This window comes from Eulemur rufifrons, chromosome 3 (genome assembly GCF_041146395.1).
Source record: "Eulemur rufifrons isolate Redbay chromosome 3, OSU_ERuf_1, whole genome shotgun sequence".
Taxonomy (NCBI): domain Eukaryota; kingdom Metazoa; phylum Chordata; class Mammalia; order Primates; family Lemuridae; genus Eulemur; species Eulemur rufifrons.
In genome coordinates, this window is record NC_090985.1 from 40,524,782 (window position 1) to 40,547,984 (window position 23,203).

The 23,203-nt window shown below is 41.9% G+C and overlaps 1 protein-coding gene across 1 annotated transcript in view; it reads left to right on the plus strand.

Moving 5' to 3' along the window:
* Nucleotides 1-13,005: 13,005 nt before the first annotated feature.
* The window catches only part of ANXA13 (annexin A13), a 52,346-nt gene continuing 42,148 nt past the window's right edge, over nt 13,006-23,203 (plus strand). Inside the window, exons 1-2 of the mRNA XM_069466016.1 lie at nt 13,006-13,039; nt 14,178-14,300. Of these exons, the coding sequence (XP_069322117.1) occupies nt 13,025-13,039; nt 14,178-14,300 (138 nt within the window). The 5' untranslated portion in view covers nt 13,006-13,024. The remainder of the gene's footprint in view (nt 13,040-14,177; nt 14,301-23,203) is intronic.

Consider the following 23,203-nt stretch of genomic DNA (forward strand, 5'->3'; position numbering starts at 1 on the left):
CCATTGATAGACATGTAGCAATTATGGGAAATCACTGGTGTATAGAGCCTCAGATTTGAAAAGGAACTTATTATAGATACCCAACCCCTTTCTAATGGACTTTTGCCATTCATTTTTTTTTTTTTTATTAAGAGAGGGTGTGTGAGGAGGGTTCAGCTTCCTTGTTTTTTCATTTGTTTCTTTTGTTGAGACGCAGGTCTCACTCTGTTGCCCTGAGTAGAGTACAGTGGCATCATTGTAGCTCACTGCAACCTCCAAATCCTGGTCTCAAGAGATCCTCCTGCCTCAGCCTCCCGAGTAGCTGGGACTATAGGCACACACCACAATGCCTGGCTGATTTTTTCTTTTTGGTAGAGATGGGGGGGTCTCACTTTTGCTCAGGTTGGTTTCAAACTCCTGAGCTCAAGCCATCCTCCTGCCTCGGCTTCCCAGAGTGCTGTGATTACAGGTGTGAGCCACAGTGCCCAGCCCCTGTACTTCTGCTTGTGTTGTTTCATCTTCTCTCACCAACCCCACTTTGCCTGACTGTATCTTACTTTTCTTTATAAACCCCATTCCAGGGTCACCTCCTTCTGGAAGCCTTTCCTAATTTCATCTCCCCCGCCCCTCAACTCCTTCACCTTAGGTTAGGTATCCCATAGCACCCAGGGATAATATTACAGACATTTAAAAAAACATTATCTCAGCCCCAATTCTCTAGAAAACAGATAACTAAAGCTTGCATGCTAATATATTAACATGTACAATCCCAGGGCAGGAGAATTTCAGGGAAACAATATGAGACAGGAAAGAACAAAAAGCAAATACAGGTCAAGCAAATATTATGTTACTACGTGGGCCATAGCTTCTCAAGAAAAGTCAGCAGCTTAGTCCTACGTGACACCTCTCAAGAGGCACTATGACACTACTGCACCTCAAAACAATGGGGGAAGGAGGGCTGAGGCATCGATCTGTTGGCACCTTCCTGTCTTCAGCCTCCCAGTGGGCAAGATTTGAGCCGTGGTATAGTAACCTCTCCATACCAGAATGAATATCCTGGTGCACATAGGCCTCACAGCCAGTTTGCCAACATTATAGCTCCTTCCACATTGTATGAAATGATGCTCACACATCTTTTTCAACAAGGACACCATAAATGATATAAATAATGTCTGTATCACTGAAATCTTTAGCATCTGCATAGTGCCTACATAGTAGGGAAGGAGGCAGGTGAATCTGGTTTAGTTCAATAGACATTTACAGGACACCTAGAAGTTATCAAGTGAAAATGAAATGCAGAGGTGAGTAACAATAACCTTGAAATACCAAACCGTCTTTCAACTCAGTAGTGCAACTGTAAGGAACCTCGCCAACCCCGGGCACACTGACTCCTGGCCCTCACCTCCATTCCAGCCACCTTCTGGCTTACTCAGGCACCTGGATTAGGTGCCACAGGACAACCTCACCTTAGGAGGTTGCTCTAGACAAAATTTCACCAAATTAAAATTCAGCAGCATGTTTGATATTGATAACCAGGTACCTGGAGTTTTAATATTGTTGATATTGAGCAGGATTCACATGTCTATACAATGCGGTTGATTTTTGTACAAGAAAGTTTTTGCGTATCTTTTCAACCAAATAAAAATCCAAATATAACCAAATAAAAATAAAAGATCCTTTTAATGGTCTTTTTTGTACTAATTAATTTTAAACAAACCTTGCCCTGGTGGGACTTTCCCGACACTCAGAATTCCCCTGATAACCTGAATCAACAATAAATGAATATCTTTTTATAGAAAAGGAGTCCCTGAGTTTCCTCCATGTTGTCTCAAATAGTAAGATCTCCTTCTTCAAGGCTTAATAATACTCCTCTGTGTGTGTGTGTGTGTGTGTGTGTGTGCACGTGTATACACCAAAATTTCTCAATGCATTCAAACATCAGTGAGCACTTAGATTGTTTCCCTATCTCAGCTGTTGTGAATGATGCCGCAGTGAACATGAGAGCACACATATCCCTAAGTGAAATAAGCCACACACAGAAAGCAAAGCACTGAATGATCTCACTTATATGTGGAATCTAAAAAAACAAAAGTCAAATACCTAGAAACAGAGAGTAGGTTACCAGAAGTGAGGGGAATGGGGAGATATAGGTCAAAGGGTACCAAGTTGCAGTTATGTAGGATGAATAAGTCTAGAGAGCTAATGTACCTGAGCACCGCGGTTAATAACGTTTTAGTGTATACTGGAAATTTGCTAAGAGAGTAGATTTTAGGTGCTCTTATCACACACACACACACACACACACACACACACAAAAGTAACTCTGAGGTCACCGTATGTTAATTTGCTTGACTGTAGTAATCATTTCACTGTGTATATCAAAACATCATGTTGTATACCTTAACTATATACAATTATAAAAAAAACTTTTTAAAAAAGAAAAGGAGTCCCCATTCATATGGGGATTTTTATATTTGCTAGGGGGAAAATTGCCTCTTCAATTTTTTATCAATGTTCATTTTGTACATCAACTTAGCACATACTTACTTTTTGTCTCTGTGTGTGTTTGTTTTCTCACCTATCTACTAAACACCTACTGAGTACACAGCACCCAGCCAGACATCTTCGCTCACTGATAATTTAAGAGGCTTCATGTTTTTTAGCCACTTACCATGCGCCCCAAACGTAAGATGGAAAATCTTTAACTTGCTCCTCTCAGGGGACTGACAAGCATAAGAGTGTGACTGAAAAAGGGGATTTAAAAACAATCAGTTCTGGGAAATCAAATAAGTCACTGCATCTAAATGAATTAAATTTCCAGTAATGCTTGATGCCATTTGTTATTTTAAGAATTCTGTCCCTAAAACTAGTCTTGACTGCCAGGAAAGGTTGGGAAGCCTTAGTTATTTGCTAAAAAGTGATGGGAGAACTTCATCACTTCACCCTTAGGCAACTTCCCTTCCTAAGGGCTTATTAGTCAGCAGGTAATTCATGAATTAGCTTCCCATTCTATTAATCATCTATCTGTTATCACCATGGGTGACTTACACTCCAATTTTCTACAGCTTTATTTAAAGATAGTTGGGGAATATCCAGGAGATCTGAAGCAGGCTGAAAAAAGATTTTTATGGGACTGTATTACTTGGTCTTTCCCTTTTGCCACATGTAGGTAATCAAACCTTAGTCAGACAGGCTCCTAAGTGCAGCCCACACATGCAGTCGTCCTTGGCAGAGCAAATGGGGTCACCACAAATAACTCAACATCGATGTTCTTTATAGAAATTTGAGATCTTGGAGTCAGCCAGAAACATAGAGCCAAAATGTGGGGAAGTTCAAAAGTCGAGGAAGTCTTATCTTAGTATCTTAGGCCTCTTGATCATAGCGTACCCTCGGAAAGGAAAATGTAATTTATAACATAGAACAGGCTTTAAGATGCCGTAAAAATAATAGGAATCTGAAATAGGGATCTTGTGTCCTGCTACTGACACTGCTTTGCCTGTAATCATGGAAAGTCAGAAATAAAGATATTCCTTTATACATTAATGCAAGCAATGCTAACCTTAGGCAAAATTTTACAATGAAAAGAAATTTTTGCATCGATGTTAATACATTTTAATAAGAAAGAGCTGGATAAATGCACCTAGTTGGGATCACAGAATCAGAACAGTCTTAAGAAGCTATCTAATCTACTCCCTCACTTTAGAGTTGTGAAAAATGGAAGCCCACAAAGAGGAAGGGACTTGCTCACAGCCACCCAGCTAATTATAGAGAAGCATGGTCACATGGTGAGGTGGCCAGGGAGGCCTGGAGGTCCCTGGGGTGACCTCAGAGCAGCCACCTGCTCTCCCACATCCCAATCAGGCTGACTCTGATTCTAATCAAATCACTTTGCACAAATTAAATTAAATCCATCAATTTTTAAAATTAAATTAGTTAAATAAGAATTTATTTATATTAATTAATTAAGAATAAAATTGTCTGAGAAAAGATTGCTTCTGTTCATGTGATACATATGTTCCTGAAAACCTATGAGGCTAATTTTTAAAAATAAAATATGTTTTGGACACTTTGCTCACTTCTAATTACTCTCTGGAGTATTCAATGTAGTTGACTACTTGCCTTCTTGAACCACTCTTATCTTGCCTTTCTAGATACCACATTCTTCTAATTTTCCTCTGCTCTTAACTCACTACTCCTTCTCTGCTTGCACTTCCCTCATCCAACAGGTAAGTGTTGACACACACCTGAGGCTGCTCCAAGCTGCCCTTCCTTCCCCTCCCCCCCTCTCCCCTCCCCTCCCCTCTTCTCTCCTCCCTTCTCCTCTCCTCCTCTCTCCTCTCCTCTTTTCTTCTTCTCTTCTCTCTGCTCACATTTCCCAGCAGTAATCTCAACCTGGCTCATGACTCACATATGTGCTGATGCCTCCCAGATGCCTCTCTGACCCAGGCATCATCCATACCCAACTGCCAGTTTGACATCTCCACCTGAGTGTGTCTAATCAAAGTCTAAACTTATCATGATCAAAACCAAAATCTTTATCCCACTCCTCCACAATCTCTTCCCTCCACCAAGTCTTCCTCACTTCAATTAATGGCACCTCCCTGCTGCCCAGGTGCTTGGGTTCAAAATCTGGAGAGACATCCTTGATTTTCTTTTGCTCTGTGTCTCCACATCCAACCCAGCAGCAAGTCCTCTTGGTTCCACTTCCGACTCCGCCCCATCTCTAAGCCCTGCATCTTCAGTCCACAGCACTGTCATCTCTCCCCTGGTCTACTGCGAACACCTCTTCACCAGTCTCTTCCACTCTGCCCCACTGAGACCCATTGCCTATATCCAGCTGGGGCAGTCTTTCCAACACTAACTCAGATCAGATCGTGCCACTCTCCCATCTAAAATGCTTTGACAATTTCATCATTCTCTACAAATAAATTCCAACCCCTCACCATAGCCTACCTACGAGTCTTGATCTTTTCCATACCACTCTACCCGCATCTCCGGCCAAACTGACATCTTTTCTGCTCATCATTCTGCCTTGGGACCTCTTTTCCTCTGCCTGAAATTGTTCTCCTAGTTCTTCAAATGACTGCACCATTCTCATTCTTCACATCTTAGCTCCCCCCATGCACAAACAGGCCTCTCCTCCCTGCCTCGACTACAGTTGGCCTCCCCAACTGCTTCCCTCATATCACCCTGTTTATATCTGCCACAGCATTGCACCTCTTGCAATCTATAATTATGTTGTTTGCATCTTTGTGTACTTCTCTCTGTTTTCTCCTGCAGAATAGAACCCCCATAAGGGCCTGGACTGGCTTTTGTCACCATCAAATCCCCAGTGCCTAGCAGAGCTCCTGCTAGTAGACTCTTAACATACTATCTATTTAATTCACTAAACAGTGATTAGAATGTGCCAGTGAATCTCCTTTAAAAGAATGCAAATGGAAAAGAATTTTAGAATCATAGTATCACTCTCACACACACACATACACTCATTCATATCTGAGTGTGTAGGTGACAATTTCAGTCTTCCTGCCCTGCACTAGTGAGAAAAATCTGCTCATGGTCACACACCTGTGTGTGTGTTGTGTTTTCCAGCCATGCTATTCATTTATTTATGGAATATTTGCACGAATCAAACTCCTGCTCAAGAAATTTGTGTATCCCTTGGAGTTTGTCATAACAAAATCTGGCCTATGACAGATGGCTTTTTAAAGAATTCAGTTACTCATTCAACAAAGACATCTTGTACGTCTGCTGCCATTATTTCCATGTGGCAAGTGCCATAAAAGTCTCTGGACAGAGAAAAGGGAGGAGGACGCAGTCACTGTCCCTGGGGAGTCCTCGCCTCAGTGAACTTGTGTAAATGGGGAACAATAAAGACAGCACAGTGTCAGGACTGACATGGAGGGTGGCAGTTTTCACTCCTCAATGCTAGATATTCAGAGGTGATTTTATTTTGTCTTGTTTGTGTTTTATCACTTTTTCTGATGAGTTTTCTGATTTCTCTAAAGGCCTCTTTTTTCTCACAACCTCCAAATGTGCTTTCCAAGGGCCCATCCTCAGCTTCCTATTCTCTTTCTACATGCTCCATCTTGGCACATCTGCCCCTCCAAGACTCTAACATCCCCTGTGTGATGCCCCAATCTGGTTCTTATCCCTAACTTCTCAGCCAAGCCTGGCCCTCCTCCTCCACCTGCCCTCAGAACTCTTCCCTCTGGGTCCTTCCGGCACCTCAGCTTCATGCTTCTCTCCTGGAGCAGCTCCTTCCCTGATTTCCCCGTTGCTGATGATGCACAAAACCCCAGTTGCTCCAGGTCGAAACTGTGGGTTTCCCTAGACAGCTCTCCCTCAGCTGGAAGCCCAGTCCAGTGTTCTCATTGAGATCGACCCTTAACCTCATTTCCATGTCTCCTCCACTCTGCTTCTCCCTTGAACACACCCACCCCTGATCACCCCCAGTCATTCCCCAGTGGCATTTGCCACTTCCAGTGGTCTCTTCGTCATGCCCTCCCCCAGACCACCGTCAAGTTCTTGCCACTCCGCACAACCCAGAGTAAGGCCTGAGACCCCCTAAAGCCTTCCTCATTCCTTTTGACCACCACATCTTCTTTCCCAACTTCTGTAATAGCCATATAATAGTCGTTTGGTACTTTAGTTATATCATGGCTTCCAATTGCATTTTTTAATGTCTTATTCTTTACAAATAAATTTTAAGTTCTTGGAGGGAAACCATTTTTTTTCTTATCTCCCTTTCTTCAGCCTCATGGTACAGAAGCTATGACACCCCACACTTAGCAATCAATACAGGTGTATTAAGGAATGAGTGCTGGGTTCTGAAATTCTGCAGTGTAGGCCAAAAGTGGTGGTTCCTCTCCCCAGAAGCATCGAGAAAGAGCTCTGCCCAGTAACAAGCCAGCACTGAAGCCAAGCTCACCATGACAAAGTCCTCAGGGCAGAGCAAGTCGGAAGTGGACACTGCAGAGGTGCACGGGCAGCCGTGGACTGTGCTCGTTGCAGTGGCCAAGCACAGGCAGGTCAGCCCAGAAGGACGCACGGAAAGCTGCACTGCAAGGGAAAGCTCCACAGGGAAGGGCACTTTCTTCCTCTTTTGGTGGCTCCAGTGTCCATTCTCAGCCTCTGGGATACTATTTCTACCTTCTCCCATCCTGGTTATCTCTCCTTTCCTTTTCTCTTTTCTTTCTCTGCTTGTCTTTCTGTAGTGGACATTTCCTCTTTGGCTAACCTACTATCACATTCACCCTTTTTTATAGAGAGCACCCCAATTTTCTCTGGGCAGCCACCCTTCCCAGGGTGGGGTTGACTCTTACAGCTCTAGATGTGGGCATGTAATCTAGTCCTCAAAACCTCCACGCCCCCCCCCTCCCCCAGCTATGGTGACCACTTCAGAGATGAGTTTGAGTCCCATTTGGGGCCAGAGAATCAAACCAGGATGTATATCCATACTTACAGGAAAGGAAAGCTCTCATTTCCTTTTCATTCGTTTTGTAATTGTGGGGATGAAAACATGGATGCACCAGCAGGCAGCTTGCCTTTGAGATGGGAAATTCCTCTGAGAGGGAAGAAAGCAGCACTGAGAAATGGAGAGAGGCAATGGGTCTTGGGGATATACTTGGAGTAGCTGGATCCAGCTATGCCTGAAGCTACCAACCTTTTCCTATGATGTGAGCAAAAAGTTCATTGTGGTCAGGTTGTTGGTCACTTGAAACCCAAACAGTCCTTCCTGATATACCTTCCTAAACCCAGATTATTCATAATATTTTAGGTCTGGAAGTAAATGTAGAGATGAAGCCCAAGTCTTATATTTACATAGCAGAAACCTGAGACTGGAGAGAGTGAGTGACTCTGATGTAATCACACCCCTAGGTTGTAGCAAAGACCAGCCTAAAACCCAGGGCTTTGCTCTCTCAGGGCTGTGGTTTTTCTGCCACAAAATGAGACATTAAATTAACATATGGTTTTTCTTATATGGATGTTTTATTTCCCCAACTAGAGCACAAGCATCCAAAAGGGTGGAGTGGGAGCTGTGCCCATATTTTCCATACACCCTGCAGCCCACTGCCTTGCATGTGGCAAATATACAAGAAGTACTTGTTAACACGTCCATGAGTTGAAGGTGACATTTAGTTCTGTGGGGTTTTTGTTTTTATGCCTGCAAGATGAAATGTGTGACTTTCAGGGGGGTTGCTACTGGAAAAGTACAGGAGTATAGAAATAGAATTGCTTTCAGCAACTATAATCATTTCCTGCACATTTAAGTCTTTTTGTCTTAGTCCAGCAACAACTTTTATGAGGTAGCCATTATATAGAGACACCGTGGGGATTTGTCAAGCAGTCCTGTCTCTGCCTTTGAGAATTTATTAGCTAATGTGGGGAGGGGACCTATAAGCAAACGTGACAGAAATACTAACATTTTTGCTTTTGTTTATGTAGAGGAAAATATCAGTCTAAAAATCAACTACAATTTTAGGGTTCTATCTAAATTACACTACATAAATGAAATACTAATAATTCTCCCTGCAGAAGGAAAGATAGGGCAAGTGTTCAGCTTGACTGTTGTATTTAGAAAATTAGTATCTATATGCTTTTGTTATTTTAATTAATACGATACGGCTATAAAAGAGTATGAAACACTTGTGGTCTTAATATCACATAATGTGCTATTTTCCCCAGAGTATTTCTAAATGGAAATTTTATTAAATACAAATTATATAGCATAATGTATTTGCTGTGATTCTCACAGCAACTAATGAGTTTTTTTGGTTGTGTTTTAGATGTATTGGTTTCCCAGGGCTGCCATAACACAGTAACACAAAGTGAGTGACTTAAAACAACAGAAATTTACTATCTCACAAGTCTGGAAGACAGAAGTCCAAAATCAACATGCCAGGAAGGCCGCTCTGTCTCAGAAACTTGTAGGGGAGAGGACTTCCTTGCTTCCTACTGGCTTCCTGTGGTTGCTGGCAATCCTTGGTGTTCCTTGGTTTGCAGCTGCCACGCTCCAGTCTCTGCCTCTGCTGTCACATGGCCTTTTCCCTGTGTGTCTGTGTCTTCACGTGGTGGTTTCCCTTCTTCTAAGGACACCCATACCACCACTCTGTTTTTCACTTTCAGTATAGTATTCAATAAATTGCATGAGGTATTCACTTTGTTATAAAATAGGCTTTCTGTTAGATGATTTTGCCCAACTGCACACTGACATAAGTGTTCTGAGCACATTTAAGGTAGGTGAGGCTAAGCTGTGATGTTCCATAGGTTAGGTGTATTCAATGCATTTTTGACTTAACAATGTTTTAAACTTACGATGAGCTTATGAAGACATAGCCCCATGTAAATCAAGAAGCATCCGTACTATATATTCTCATTCCACGAGCTTTTCTACCAACTGGCTGGCTGATGTTGCATGAGTCATTTAGCTTCCCAGGACCTGAGGTCTCCAGTCTGTAGACTGAAGGCGTTGGTCCAAGTGATTTGTCTCTTGTAGTCCTGCTTGTCCATTTATATGTACCCCACCTTCCATACTTTTCTGGTGTCACAATTAAGCTTATGGCATTGCAACTGTCAGATTTTACAGATTTTAAATGCCCAGGAGTGCCACAGAAGTTCACTCTTGCTCTTGGTTTGCAGCTAGAGCCCTACATAGAAGGAAGAAGGAAGGGAGAGAGTCTCCCAACAGGTGTTTCTCAATGGGAGCGGCCACTGTTGGCTTGGGGGCTGGACAGTTCTCTGTTGTGTGGGAGTGTCCCACGCAGAGCAGGATGTTTTTATTCCTGGGCCGGGCTCCACTCTCACCCCGCCAGTCATTCCTGCAACCCAAATACTCCTGTGCACGTTGCCAACTGCCCTCTCCATGCACGGCATTGCCACTTTGAGAACCAAAATCCAAGAGACACAAATAAATATGCCCAGTCTAGTAGAGGAATCCATTACACAGCACCTGTTGTAATTTATAATCACTAAATATTTATAATGATACCAAAAAAAAAAAAAAAAAAAAGACCACCTCTCCCATCTTCTTGTGCCCTCTCTTTGCCCAGATGGGGTCTCCTCACTCTTCTTTCCCAGACAGTTCTTCTCCTTCTCCCCTCTGGGCCTCCAACCATCACACCCTCCAGAAATGACCTGAAGGTGCAGGAATGCCCCTTCCTTCCCCAGGCAGCTGTTGCTGGGAATCATCTCGGTTGCCTTCCTAAGTAGCTGTCCACCTGGGAAAGAAAACAGGAGAAGACACTAGGGAGAGCTCTGTTTCAGTCAGATCGAAACTTGACTATGGGTAAATCTAAATAACCAAGAGGTGTCCAGGGGGGTGGTGATATAGAAAATTAAAAGGCATGTCTGCCTCTCAGCTTCCTCTCTTTCACCACCCCAGAGCCATAAAACTATATCTCTTCTTTAACTACACATTTCCTGTGTTCAGCAACTCATACCCTTGAACAGGACTTATCTCCACAATGAGCAGCTCACATCAAATTGCACTGACCTCCTGACCTCTGGGATATCACTGATCAGGGTTCCTAGGAGGGGTCAGTGACATAGAAGTGGGGGAGCGAGGACATTTCCCTGAGAAAAAGTCTGGGGCTGGCAAAAGGAGGCAGGAGATCGTAAGGCAGAAATTAGACACTAAGGAATAAAATAATAATGAGTGGTCAAAGCACTGGTTCTTAACCTATGTCTTTTTATCTTCTTGCCCATTCCACTGTCAATTCTTGGAAGAAAGAGATTTTATGTTGTTCACCACTGTATCCCTAGCACCCAGCACCCTGCCTGGCACCCGATAGTCTCCAGTCTCTTTGGCATCTTTCATTTCCTCCAATTTGTAAAGTTATTTCCTATTTTGAACCTTAGCACAAGCTAAGAACATCGAATCTGGAACACTTTCTCTTTTCAAATGATGGACTCCTTCTCATCCTTTAATTCACAGCTTAAATGTTAGCTCCTTGAAGAGCTTTATCTCCATTTAAAGTACACACACATGCACACACATGAACACACACACAGGTTAATCTCTGTGATAGCATCCTGCTTATCATCTTCATAGCCCATATGACAATTGATAATTATATATTTGTTTCTTGCATAGAAATTTGACTATAAGTTCTAGGAAGAAAAAAATCATATTCATCTTGTTCATTGTTGTAGTTTCAGCAATTAGCATATCCAAGGAACTCAATACATAAAGGTTAAAAGAAAAAAGAATAAATATATAAAACCAGGATTTAATACATCTATATAAAATTTTAATTCTCTGTTATATAGAAACTTAGCATCAAATAAAAGTAGTATCTTAGATCAATAAAGGAAAGATGAATTATTCAACAACTCTCTACAATTGACTGAGTAACCAAAACTAAGCTGAATCCCTTCCTTCCTTAATCCATATCAAAATCAATTCCAAATGGACCAAAGATATAAGACTTAGAAAATGAAGCCTTAAAAGAACTTGAAGAAAATATACAAAAAGATTTAAGCATCTTAATGCAGAAAAGGTTTTTCCAAGCAAGTCAAAGAAGAAAAGATTGATATATTTGAATACGTAAAAACTAATACTTTATTCACATATACATACACACTCAAAACATAGAGACCAAAGACAAATAATGAACTGAGGAAAAATAGTTGTTACACTTGACAAAGGCCTAGATTTTATTATAAAGTGTTTTACAAATAAACAATGAAAAGGCTAATAAATCAAAAGAACAGTAAAAGACATGAACAAGCGAACTCCAGAGAAATTCATATACATGACTTTTAAGGAATGGGATATATACAATTTTAAGGATAGCAAATGAAAGAAATATAAATTAAACAATGAGATACCATCTTTATCTTTGAAATTGGCAGAAACAAAAAAGTTTGATAATATTTAGTGTTAGCCAATATGTTGAGAAATGATCACTGGCATATTGTCATAGGTGGATGTAATTTCATCTTTCAAAAGAAAGCCTCACCGGTCAGTTGGTCTTTGAGAGTGGCCCAGCGTTTTATACCTGTGTGAAGGACAACGTGGCAACATCTATCAGAATTTTAAATGCACATATTCTTTGGTCAGTGATTCCATGCTAAGATTTTATTCTGCAGACAAGCAAACATATGCAAAGATGTGCATAAGATATTCATGCAAAAAACCAAAAACAACCCTCAACGGTGGACTGATGAACTGAGGTTTGGTTCATACCCATAATGGATTACCATGCAGCCACTGAAAAAGAAATATGCCAATGTTATGAAACGTACAAAGCATGAAACAGAATGCATTGTACAAACCTATTTGTCGAGAAAAAAAAAAAAAACAGGTCAGAGAGAGGAGACAGACGGGTATAATAGACAGACAGACAGACAGACAGACATGGCTGTATATACATAGACCATTTCTGGAAGGACTCACAAGAAACCTCTGGTGGAAGTGACAGGAGATCAGTAGGCTTACTTTTCATGGCATCTTTTTGTATTATTAGAAAAAATTTACCATCTGCACATATTACTTTTTAAATTTAAAAACTAGTTAAGTTGTAAAAATGATCTAGTATAATTCAATGTAGCCTTCAAAAAAATTCTCTGTAATAATAATAGTGATGTTAGTAAAATAGTAAGTTTTTTTTAGTCTATTGGGTTAATGTTTTTATTATTAAAAGGTATAAAATTTTAAACGAAGGCCCAAAATATAAAAGCATAATATTTTCAACAATATAACACCCAAAATATAAAAGCATAACACTTTCAGTAATCAAAAGTAAAGTAGGTTTAGTCTTTTAGTTGTGAATAAGTTATTCAACTTAAAAAGCCTAAGCTTTAATTATTAATAAGTATTGTATTTTTAAAAGATGGCCAACCAAGGCACCTTGGGCAGTTTAAACTCATTTGTTAGTAGAGCCACTCCCTACCCATCTCCAACAATGTATTCAAATTCAATGCCAGAAGTTACTTATTAAACGCAAGAGATATTATGCTCTGGGGAAACCATCATAAACTGTGCTTGTAGGAGGACTGGTCTCTTAATGACATACAGAACAGTCATCTTAGAAGAACGAAAATGGGCAATCATCATGTAAGTATTCATTGCCTCTGGGAATCAGTTTTGATTTTGGTTAGCATGTGGAAGAATTTAACCTCTGAAATCATGACTGATACTTTTATACTTTATCAATATGATTATGCGTTTCTTTTTATTAGTTTTAGCAACAGCATACCATGCTTTTAAAATGAATTTGGACTATATTTTACCCCCATTGGCCAAGAATCTCCTAGAAGGGGCTAAAGAGAAAGAAGTATTTAAAATGAAGCAATAAACCGTGCTTTGCAGAGAGCAAATGGTTAATATGTATCTGTGGAATGTATGACTAAAGCTGTTAGTTTGTAGCAAAACTGTGTAAAACTTTCACAGGCTGTGCTCATTCAGAGTTTGGTGGGACAGAAAGGTTCATGTAGCAAGTATCCAGTAGACCAAGGTAAAAATACTCCTATAAAGCCATATAACTTGGATTGAAAGGTAAAAATACTCCAATGTTATTTCTAAACTGCGTCAAACATTCAGATATTTGCAAATACTCATGGGATAGACTTAATACTTTTCTTTTGAAATGTTTAGGCTGCTGAATAGTGTGCCTATAAATTGTTAATGATTAAAAACCAACTAAAACCGTACCATTTGGAACCAACTACACACAAGACAGATCAGAGTTGAATCTTGATTTTTTTTATGTTGAAAAAATGTATATCAAAGCTATATGAAGAAGAATATTTATGAAGTTTTGTGCACCTACTGCAGCTGCCCACAGCAAAAATGGTATAGTGCATGTACACTAGCAGCAAAGAGAATAAAACTCTGGAATCTTCTGTAAACTGTTACTTTATCTGTAAGGTTTTTTCTTTGCTAAATATTAAACCTGTGCTCAGTTTACAAAGCTACATATATTTTGAGGAGAAGCATTATTTTGAAAATCATCTGAAAATAATATTTTCAAACTGGTCACGATTATGAGCCATCCATTCAGTTTATCTTTCAGAGAATTGAAATCTGCTTTGGAAATAACTTCTAATAGATGCAGAGGACCTCAGGCATAATAATTGGCCGCTGCATTAGCCACTTAGGAAGACAACTTTGTCCTTTGAAAGTCACCCCCTTGAGGCAGCTGGCCTTTGAGAATGGGCCAGCATTTTTATGTATTTCTTTTTTGAATTCTCAGAGCCAGTCTTACTCCCTCTCAGAAGGCAGTCGCCAGTTGCCCAAGAGGGACACCCCACCCTCGGCAGTCGTGCAGCCTCTCAGCCACCCTTCAGGGAATGGAGAGCCAGAGGCCTCACAGCCCGTAAGCACTTTTATTTCCCTCCAAATCATAGGTATGACCCTGTTCTCTCAAGGGCTCAGCATTAGACCCCAATGACCTGTCATGTTGGACCCGCCACCAGCCACCAGCCACCAGCTGAAAATTTGATCATTGGGCATGACTTCCAAGCAGGGAAATTTATCCCTGGAAAATATATGTCACAGTATCTGTAGCTAATGTAAAAATGTAATCTTCTAGGGGCTCAGTTTATGTTCTCAACAGTGACTTATTAATAGCCCCCTGGGATTGAGTGTATGAGGCTACACTATAACCACTAGGACATTTCAGAAAACAGTAAGGAAATTTAACATGTGCACAAGGAATGAATACATGCTTAAAAAGTAAATGCAAAACCTTTTTAAAGGACAAAAAATTGTCCCAGTAATGTTTAAATTATTTGCATTAGAAAGTTACTTAAATATGTACAAACTTAAAAGTAGAATGCTGGTGGTTTTGAAATAACTACACAACCACAACAAATTTACAAACTAATTACTAATAAGGTATAAGTCAATGATGTTTAAATGTACGTTATTAACTTAGTGTAACAGACAATGTTATTTTATTGAAATCAAATGGCTATGCTCTATATAAAATGGTCTTGATTGCTCTAATGCTGGGTTTTTTTGGTTTCATTTCATGTTGATTTGATTTGACTTTTTGAGTTTCAGCAAGTCTAAAATATGATGTGGTGAGTGAGTTATTGGTTCTATCGCATTTCTCCATTCAACCTACTGAGAAACGTTTGTTTGTGAGACTCCTTGTAATGCCAGTGGGCCTCCTCTTGTCTCAAACACGTGATGTTTCTGTCAAACCTCCTCTGTTCTCTATTCTTATATCATTAGCCTGCAACAATTAAAATATGGCTGTCTGCATATAAACAATCACAAATAGAAACACAAATGCAGGCATTGAAATCATGTGCCAGCACTTGGTCATCCTGCTAATCTGTATGCTTTATATCAATTTTTAATTTATTATCAACATTAAAGACACTCCTAGAAAGGTTTTGATTCCCCAGGAATATGTCCACAGACCAGAGTCTGTAGATAACTGACAAATCTTGCTGAAAAGCCATTTGAATACTGGCCAGGAAATTACATTTTCTAAGGTATTGTGATCTGGAATTCTAGCCAATCCTGAAATTAAAAATTACTTTTACTTTGTGTTTTCCCCAATTCTTCCATCATCATTAATGATTTTTTTTTTAACTGAAGACTGAGTGTTTGTGACTAACCTATTTGGAGTAGTAATAACCAAGAAACTGGGTTACTGTCATTTGCCAGCTCGCAATGTTCAGAGTTTGCTTAGCCTGGAGGACATGTCCTTGTGCTCAGTGAGCTTTGCAGATAATGTGTGTAGGCAGAAAAATAAGATTCACAGAAAAATCGTCTTAGGTTTAGCTACATGACTCTTCCATTGTGTGGGTTGTTTTCAAGAGAATCACTATTGGAAGAAAATGGAGACTTGAGATCAATATTGGGATTACTTTTCCATAGGAGTGTGGCTGTAGGATTACAGGCAGAGCAACAGGGAGGGAGCAAGACCGAGAGGAGCTGTTGATAAAGGTGGACATCATCACAAACTCAAAAGGACTAAGGGTTTCTAGGAAATGAATTGCAAGGCCAATGAACAGGCACTAGAAGGGACTACAGCCTTGCCCAGTGTGGCCCTTGCATTGCCTGGGCACTTGTTAGAAATGCAGAATCTCAGGTCCTTGCAGATCTATGGACTTGTAATCTGCATTTTAACAACATCCTCAAGAGATTCTCTTGCACATTAAAGTCTTAGAAGCACTGGACTGGGGAACAAGTTCTCAAACTTGCCTGCACATTGAAGTCACCCAAAGAGTTCTAAAAGCTACTGACGCCTGGGTCCCACCCCCAGAGACTCTGAATTAGTTGGTCTGGTAGTTGTCTAGGCATCAGGAGTTGTAAATGCTCCCCAGGTGTTTCTAATGTGCAGCATAGTTTGAGAAACACTGAAGTGGAGCATACGACTGGTCGTACAAGGACAGCTCTGCGCACCGCTGACGAAAGCAAGTGTCATCGCGCATGCCCATAAATGAAACCCAGTGTGTAAATGTTAGGACATCTGTTCAGCGGTCTGCCACGGTGTTTGTGAACATGCCAAGCTTGTTAGCTGTCTGTGCCAATATTTAGCCAACATAAATATTGTTCCAAATGGAGAATAGTTTGGGACTTATGGCAGGTGAACACCAGGAGAGCTCAGATGAAGGTGGACCAAGGATACCTAGGAGCAGCACGGCAGGTGGGAAATAGGTCCAGATTCCTGAGAAAAGAAGGGAGGCTCTGGAGACAGGTAAAAATGTGGCTGGGATTTTGGAATCAAAGTAATCCTGGTCTTAACCAAGAGTGTGCATTAAACTGTGATCCCAAACACAAAGAAAACACAGTGAACCCTGGGCAGAAACCAGCATAGACCGTGCAGTCATACCTCTGTTATCAGGAAATCTTTTCTCCTGAAAAGTTAGTCCTTCAGAACACCACCATGAGTACAGGAGGAAACAAAGAGGGCCTCTGATGTCAACACATGACATGCACTAAAGCATAGCTTCTTCATTTAAAGACAAGTCCCTCATTCAAAGTCTAGCTATATTTTGGACACAATTATACAATCTTGGCTTTTTGGGTTTCCTGTGTATGGTAGACAAAAAGCAGCCATTTTAAAGAAGTGGTAAAAAGTCTGCCACTTCTTACACTGATAGGACAGATACACTGATAGAAGGAAGAACATGCAAACTGAAACATCTACACAAGAATTCTAAAGTCATAGGTGGCTGGGGCCACTTAGTGTAGAGGTGGAAAGCTGTGCATCCTAGCAGTGCACGCCTGCATCTCTGTGCTATGGCACAGCAACAAGAACCAGAACTAACACCCCCAGTGATGATGGCTTAACTGGAAGTTTAAATGAGACCTTCTGAAATGCTAACGGTAATAACTGACATTTACCAAGTGTTTAGTAGACTGAGATGTTTTCAGGACATGATCCAAGGTCCTGGAAGTTTGAGCTCTTCACCCTACCAAGCACTTCACATATACTACATTATTTAGTCCTCACAACAATCCTAAGAGGCAGACATTCTTATTATTGCCCTTTTAAATATGGGAAAAGTGAGGCAAAGGGAAGTTATGTACTTTCTCCAAGGTTGGACATCTAGTAAGAGGTAGATGGAAGCATGGAATTGGATTTGGGTACAAATTTTGAACTATGCTTTGGATTCAATAAAACTTCATATTATAGAAAATAGAAGCTAGCCTGTTGGGAGTTCTAAAACTCTTGAACTCATTCATCACCTTATCATTTCCTCTTTACTCTCTTCCCTGAGCCTCCTTCTCTTCCCCCTCCAAGCTGGATTGGATGCTCTTCCTTGGGGCTTCCATAATGCTCTATGTATAACTCCATTGCTCCACTCCCATGTGGTTTTAGGACCATTTGTTTAATATACCTGCCCCACACTGGACAGATAGTGTCCTGTGGGTGGGACTGGGTCTTGTTTGTCTTTATGCCCCCATCCCCAACACAATGCCTCCTGCACAGCAAATGCTGAGTAAAAGTTTGATGAATTCCTCAATTCATTACATTTTCTCAATAAGCCTTAACCAACCAGTGTTTTGCTCAATTGGAGTTCAAATCCCTATATCCAGTCACAGTTCTAGACCAATTCATGGGTGCGGCCCTGGCATCTGTTTTTTTAAAACTCCCCCAGGTGATTCTAATGTGTATGCAAAGTTGAGAGCCATGGGTGTAATGGCAGGTATTCTCCTAGTGCAGTGGTTTCCAAATGTGGTCCCCCAAATGCTGTCATTGGTGTAACCTAGGATCTTGTTAGGAATGCAAATTCTGAGGCTTCACCCCAGATCTACTGAATCAGACACTCTGGGGATGGGGTCCAGCAACTTGCGTCTGAACAAGCCCTACCGGTGATTCTGATGTGTGCTTAAGTTTGAGAACCACAGTTGAAGCATAAACCTCTCACAGGCCCAGGTTATAGCTACATACCAGCCTTGGCTGTGGACCATTCCCACCACTCAACCTGCAGAATGCCCAGATGATGGCATAAAAAGCCTACCTATCTCCACATCTTCCTCTCACCCTGAATGCAACCCAGGGAACTGCCCCTTCTGCTCCCTCCCTACCCACCCGGGCTGCCCTCTCTCCCAGCTCTGGTCCTGGGGCTGCACCAGGACAAGGCAGCTGAGAACAGAGTCTTTCTGCCAACACAAAGGAAGGAAGACAATCTCCATTCTTGCAATGAATTTTACAATTCTGGCTCCGTTCAACATATTCTTTTGGAGAATTCACCACAAGCCAGGTAATACTGTTTGAGGCTCTGCAGATTAAAAGAGGAATAAGATAAAAGACCAGGGTCCATCCCCTCAAAATAGCTCACAGTCCCATGAGGGAGGTGGACACAGATGTAATTATAATGATGTGTGATGGATGCACTAATAGAAATGTGGCCATCAGAGCAAATTTAAAAAATAGGACAGTAGAGGGAGTGATTCTGCACAAGAGAAATGAGTAGAAGCAGATCCTTAAAGTGGAGCAGGCCATTCCTCATAGAGCAGGAACACGTGCAAAGAGAGTAGAGAGAAGCAGGTATGTTCACAGAGCCACAAGATGATGAGTGCCATGGACGTGGGTAGCGTTAGCCCTGACAAGCACTTAGTACATCGCACAGCAATTGCCTATGGAGCTGCCATCCTCTGCCCCTAGGCTGTGTGCGTCTGCAGGGCAGACCCTGTGTCTTAGTCATTGCTGTGCTGCATGCTTTGGGTTTGACACATAACAGGCACTCCATAAATATTTTTGGTAGAAATATTGATGAACAAGGAGTTGAGAATAGTAGACAGGTGCACATGGGTGAGGCCCTTGTATGCTATGCCAAGTATATTGGTTTCCTAGGGCTGCCATACAAAATACCACAAACTGTGTAGCTTCAAACAACAGAAATTTCTTCTCTCAAACTTCTGAAGTCTAGGAGTTTGAAATCAAGGCATCGGCAGGGCTGCGCTCCCTCTGGAGGCTCTGGGGACGTACCCTTTCTTGCTGCTTCCAGCTTCTGGTGGCTCCTTGGCTTGTGGCAACGTAACCCCAATCTCTGCCTTTGTGGCCTTCTCTGCATGTGTCTCTGAGTCTCTAGGTTCTCTCCTTTCTTATAAGGGCACCAGTCATTGGATTTAGGACCCACTCTAAATCCAGCATGATCTAATCTTGAGATACATAATTACATCTACAAAGACTGTTTCAAAAAAAATGCACATGAATTTGGGGGGAACACTATTTAACCCACCACACCAAGAATATTGGGTTTTATTGCCTTAGGCTAGTAGTGGTTTTAAACTTTAGCACATCAGATTTTCTTGAAGGGCTTATTTAAACAGGAAGCTGGGTCCTACTCCCAGAGTGTTGACTCAATAAACACTCTAAGGTGGGGCCTGAGAATATGCATGTCTCACAAATTCCCTAGTGATGATAATGCTAGTGCTGCTGGTCCGGGGACTACACTTTGAGAACCACTGCCGTGGGCATAGGGAAGCCCTAACCAACCTCAGACAAGGGAGTGACAATGTCAGAGCTGTTTTTGGATAGAAAAGGCTGAAAGCTGGTGGCAAAATGTTTGGAGAGAAACATGACCAGAGGCAAGTTAAGCACTTGGGAGGCAGTGGCGCTGGGGAGAAAGGAAGACCCTCTGTCCCCCCCCCCCACCCCCCAACTAAAAGAGTGACAGTAGAATTGGAGACAAGAGGACAGATTGGAGGGTCAAATCAACATAACTTGCTGACTGATTGGATATGGAAGGTGAGGGAAAAGGGAGACTACAGAGGACTCCCAGGTGTCTGGCTGTGTGCCCAGGTGGGTGGAGGTGCATCACAGGGCTACAAGACAAAGTGAGAGATTAAGTTTGGTGTGGGGATCTGCTGAGTTTGAGACATCTGTGTACACCTGGGTGTAACGGGTAGCAGGTACCTGGACCTGAAACTCAAGAGAGAAGTTTGGGCTTGAGGTAATTTGGGAAGTATAAATTTACAGTTGTTTTTGTTTGTTTTTTGAACAACTCATGCATGTTTGATTACAAGTAGCATAGCACAGGACTCACAGAGGTTTAAATAATGAAGACATTTCATTGTCAACCCTAACAAGAATTCTGAAAGGAGATGATTCCAGTGTTAGTTCAGCAGTTCAGTCACATCGTTAAGGACCCAAAGTATTTCTGCCCTTCCAACCTGCCACCCTCGATGTACTGGTAATGTCTCCCCTCCCCTCATGGCTACATGATAACATCATGTGTTTGAGTTAATGATCGCACATGATAAAGCCACAGCAAGAAGGAAGGGGAGAGAGAAAAAGTGCCTGTCTCCTCATGTACCACTCCCCTATCAGTGAGGAAAATATTTCTGAAAACCTCCAAGCAGACATCCCTTTCTATCTCACTGGACAGAACTGGTCAAAGGCCCAACCCTTGACTAGCAAAGAGGAAGAGAAGAGCCATGAATCATGATTCATCCCTGGGGCTGGGTAAATCACCTTATCAGCTCGCTCTCTCTCTCTCTCTCTCTCTCCTTTCTTTGTGTTGGCTCATTCTCTCCTACTGAAAATGAGCTTTTTCTTTTCGATGGTGTGGGAAGCAACAGGGGTTAATGAGAGGGAAGCATGGCCACAGATGGCTCAGACATCACAGAGAGATCCAAGTCCCCACAGAGCTCCAGGTTGGCTTGGGTCATGTACCTACCCTGTGGATGACCACCGTGGCCAAGGTTGGCCTTATCTATCCTCCTTGGGCATGGGGTATATTGCTCTATCATCACTACTTTCCTATAACTGTCATTTTTATTAATATTACTGTTACTACTACCACTACTAATACTATTGGATAGACTGAAATAGAAACAGAATGAAGATTTGAAGAGTAGGTAGAAAGGCAGAAAAATAACTCACTTTTCCAAATAATGGGGGCTTGGAAGGTTGTCATGGGAATGAAAAGAAAGATAAAAATGTTAAAGAGAATTTTAAGGAAAGAAGTAATAGGTTTGGAGCCAATGCATATTTAAACTCTCTTACCAGGGTAAAGAATAACATTCATTGTTTTGATGCTGATTGAGACAGAAATTTGCTCAAAGCAAATTTAGCCATTTCACCTTGTTTCCTTTTCAGCAAATCAGAACTTGTCCACATACTGTTGGTTATATCCTGCTACACAGCACATCTGATGCCGCGATGGCCCAGCTCAGCCCCTGATATTTTCTCTTTTCTAGGCCATCTGCCCACTTATCATTGACTCTTGAGGATTCCGGAGTACACTAGCCTCCTTTTTCCCTGCAAGTAATGAATCCCAAGTCTATACTCTCACTGAATTGGCAAAAGACAGCCTTTGGCAATATAAGAAGGAAATGGATAATCCTTTTCTAATAAGAAACGTGCTTCATTTTTCGTAACTCCTAGAGGCATGGTTCCTTTCACGGTTGAGAAATAGCCATCATCTCTCCAAAACCACCTTATCCTCCAAGTTCACGTTTGTTGAAGCAATACAGCAGTAATTGGATATCTGGAAGTTTAGTACTCTTCAGAGGTTTCTAACTCCCAGAACAATCTGGGGACAACCTCAAAGCAGACAGTCATGTTCCCCATGTCACAAAATCTTGTTTCCAGATAATGAATGTTATTCCGCCTCTAGTAGAAACTCCAAGTTCTCCAATCCAACACAGCACTAAAGGGCCCCTAAGAATGAGTCAACAGAGATGTCACAAAGCCATGTCATCCTGCCAGCGTAGGCTGTGTTGCCCACAACAATCACGATGCAGACAAAAAGCAGGAGGTGACGACAGGCTTCTCAGTTTGGACTGACCTCAACTCAAACCCTTCCTCCTAGTTGCCTTAATCTAGTATCCATGTTTCCGATTTGTCACCTGGGTTACTTTGCCAAAAAAATTTTAAAAAGAAAGACACCAGGGCCCACTTCTAATCTTCCCTTTTATGTAATCACAGCAATTTGCTCTTGGTGACCGGAGGCCTTGCTTTAGTCAGTACCTGTGGCCATTTACCACCAGAGGCTCAGCCTTCTCAAGACCATTTAAAGAGATGTATTGACAGAATTTTTACAATTTTTAGGCTAAAGCTGTAGACCCTGGGCACATTAGACCTTGGCACTATTGACATCTGGGCCCAGGTAATTCTTTGCTTGGGGCAGGGGGAGTTGCCCATCTGTGCATTTTAGGATGTTTAGCAGAATCCTGGCCTCTATCACGGGATATTCCATTAGCACTCCCCTATTTGTGACAACCAAAAATGTCTCCAGACATTGCCGATTGTCTCCTGAGAGACAAAATTGCTACTGGCTGATTGAGAATCACTGCTCAGATGGGAAAGCGAGGCCATGAGGCAGAAGACATTTCCATAATTTCTATCCCTCTGGAGCTGTACCAGCAACCGCCATTCCTGCCCGCGGGCCAGACACTCCGCCTCACTGACTCCCTTTCTTATCACAGGGGAAATGTCAGCTCCTCTTGAAGACTGATCCTTGCCTCCTGTTGACGACAGCAACAGCTGAGAGGCGGCAGTTTTTCTCAGAACCGTGAGCCCATAGGTAATTTCTGAAGGCCACGGTGAGAAAGGTTTCACTGTAAAAACACTTAGTATGAAGCCTGCAGGGCTGTGAGCTGCTGGTTTTCCTGCTTTGATGAGCAGTAAAGACACTGGCTGGAAGAATCAGGAGTTGGTGTGTTTGCCTCTGCTCTGGTGGGTGTAGCCCCCCAAAAAGGGCTGCCCCACTCAGACTCCCCACACCAGAGCTCGGCGCATGGCAGGCCAGTCACACTGCTTACACTTCCGAGTGTGTCACCGGTACCTTCAGGAGCAACGAT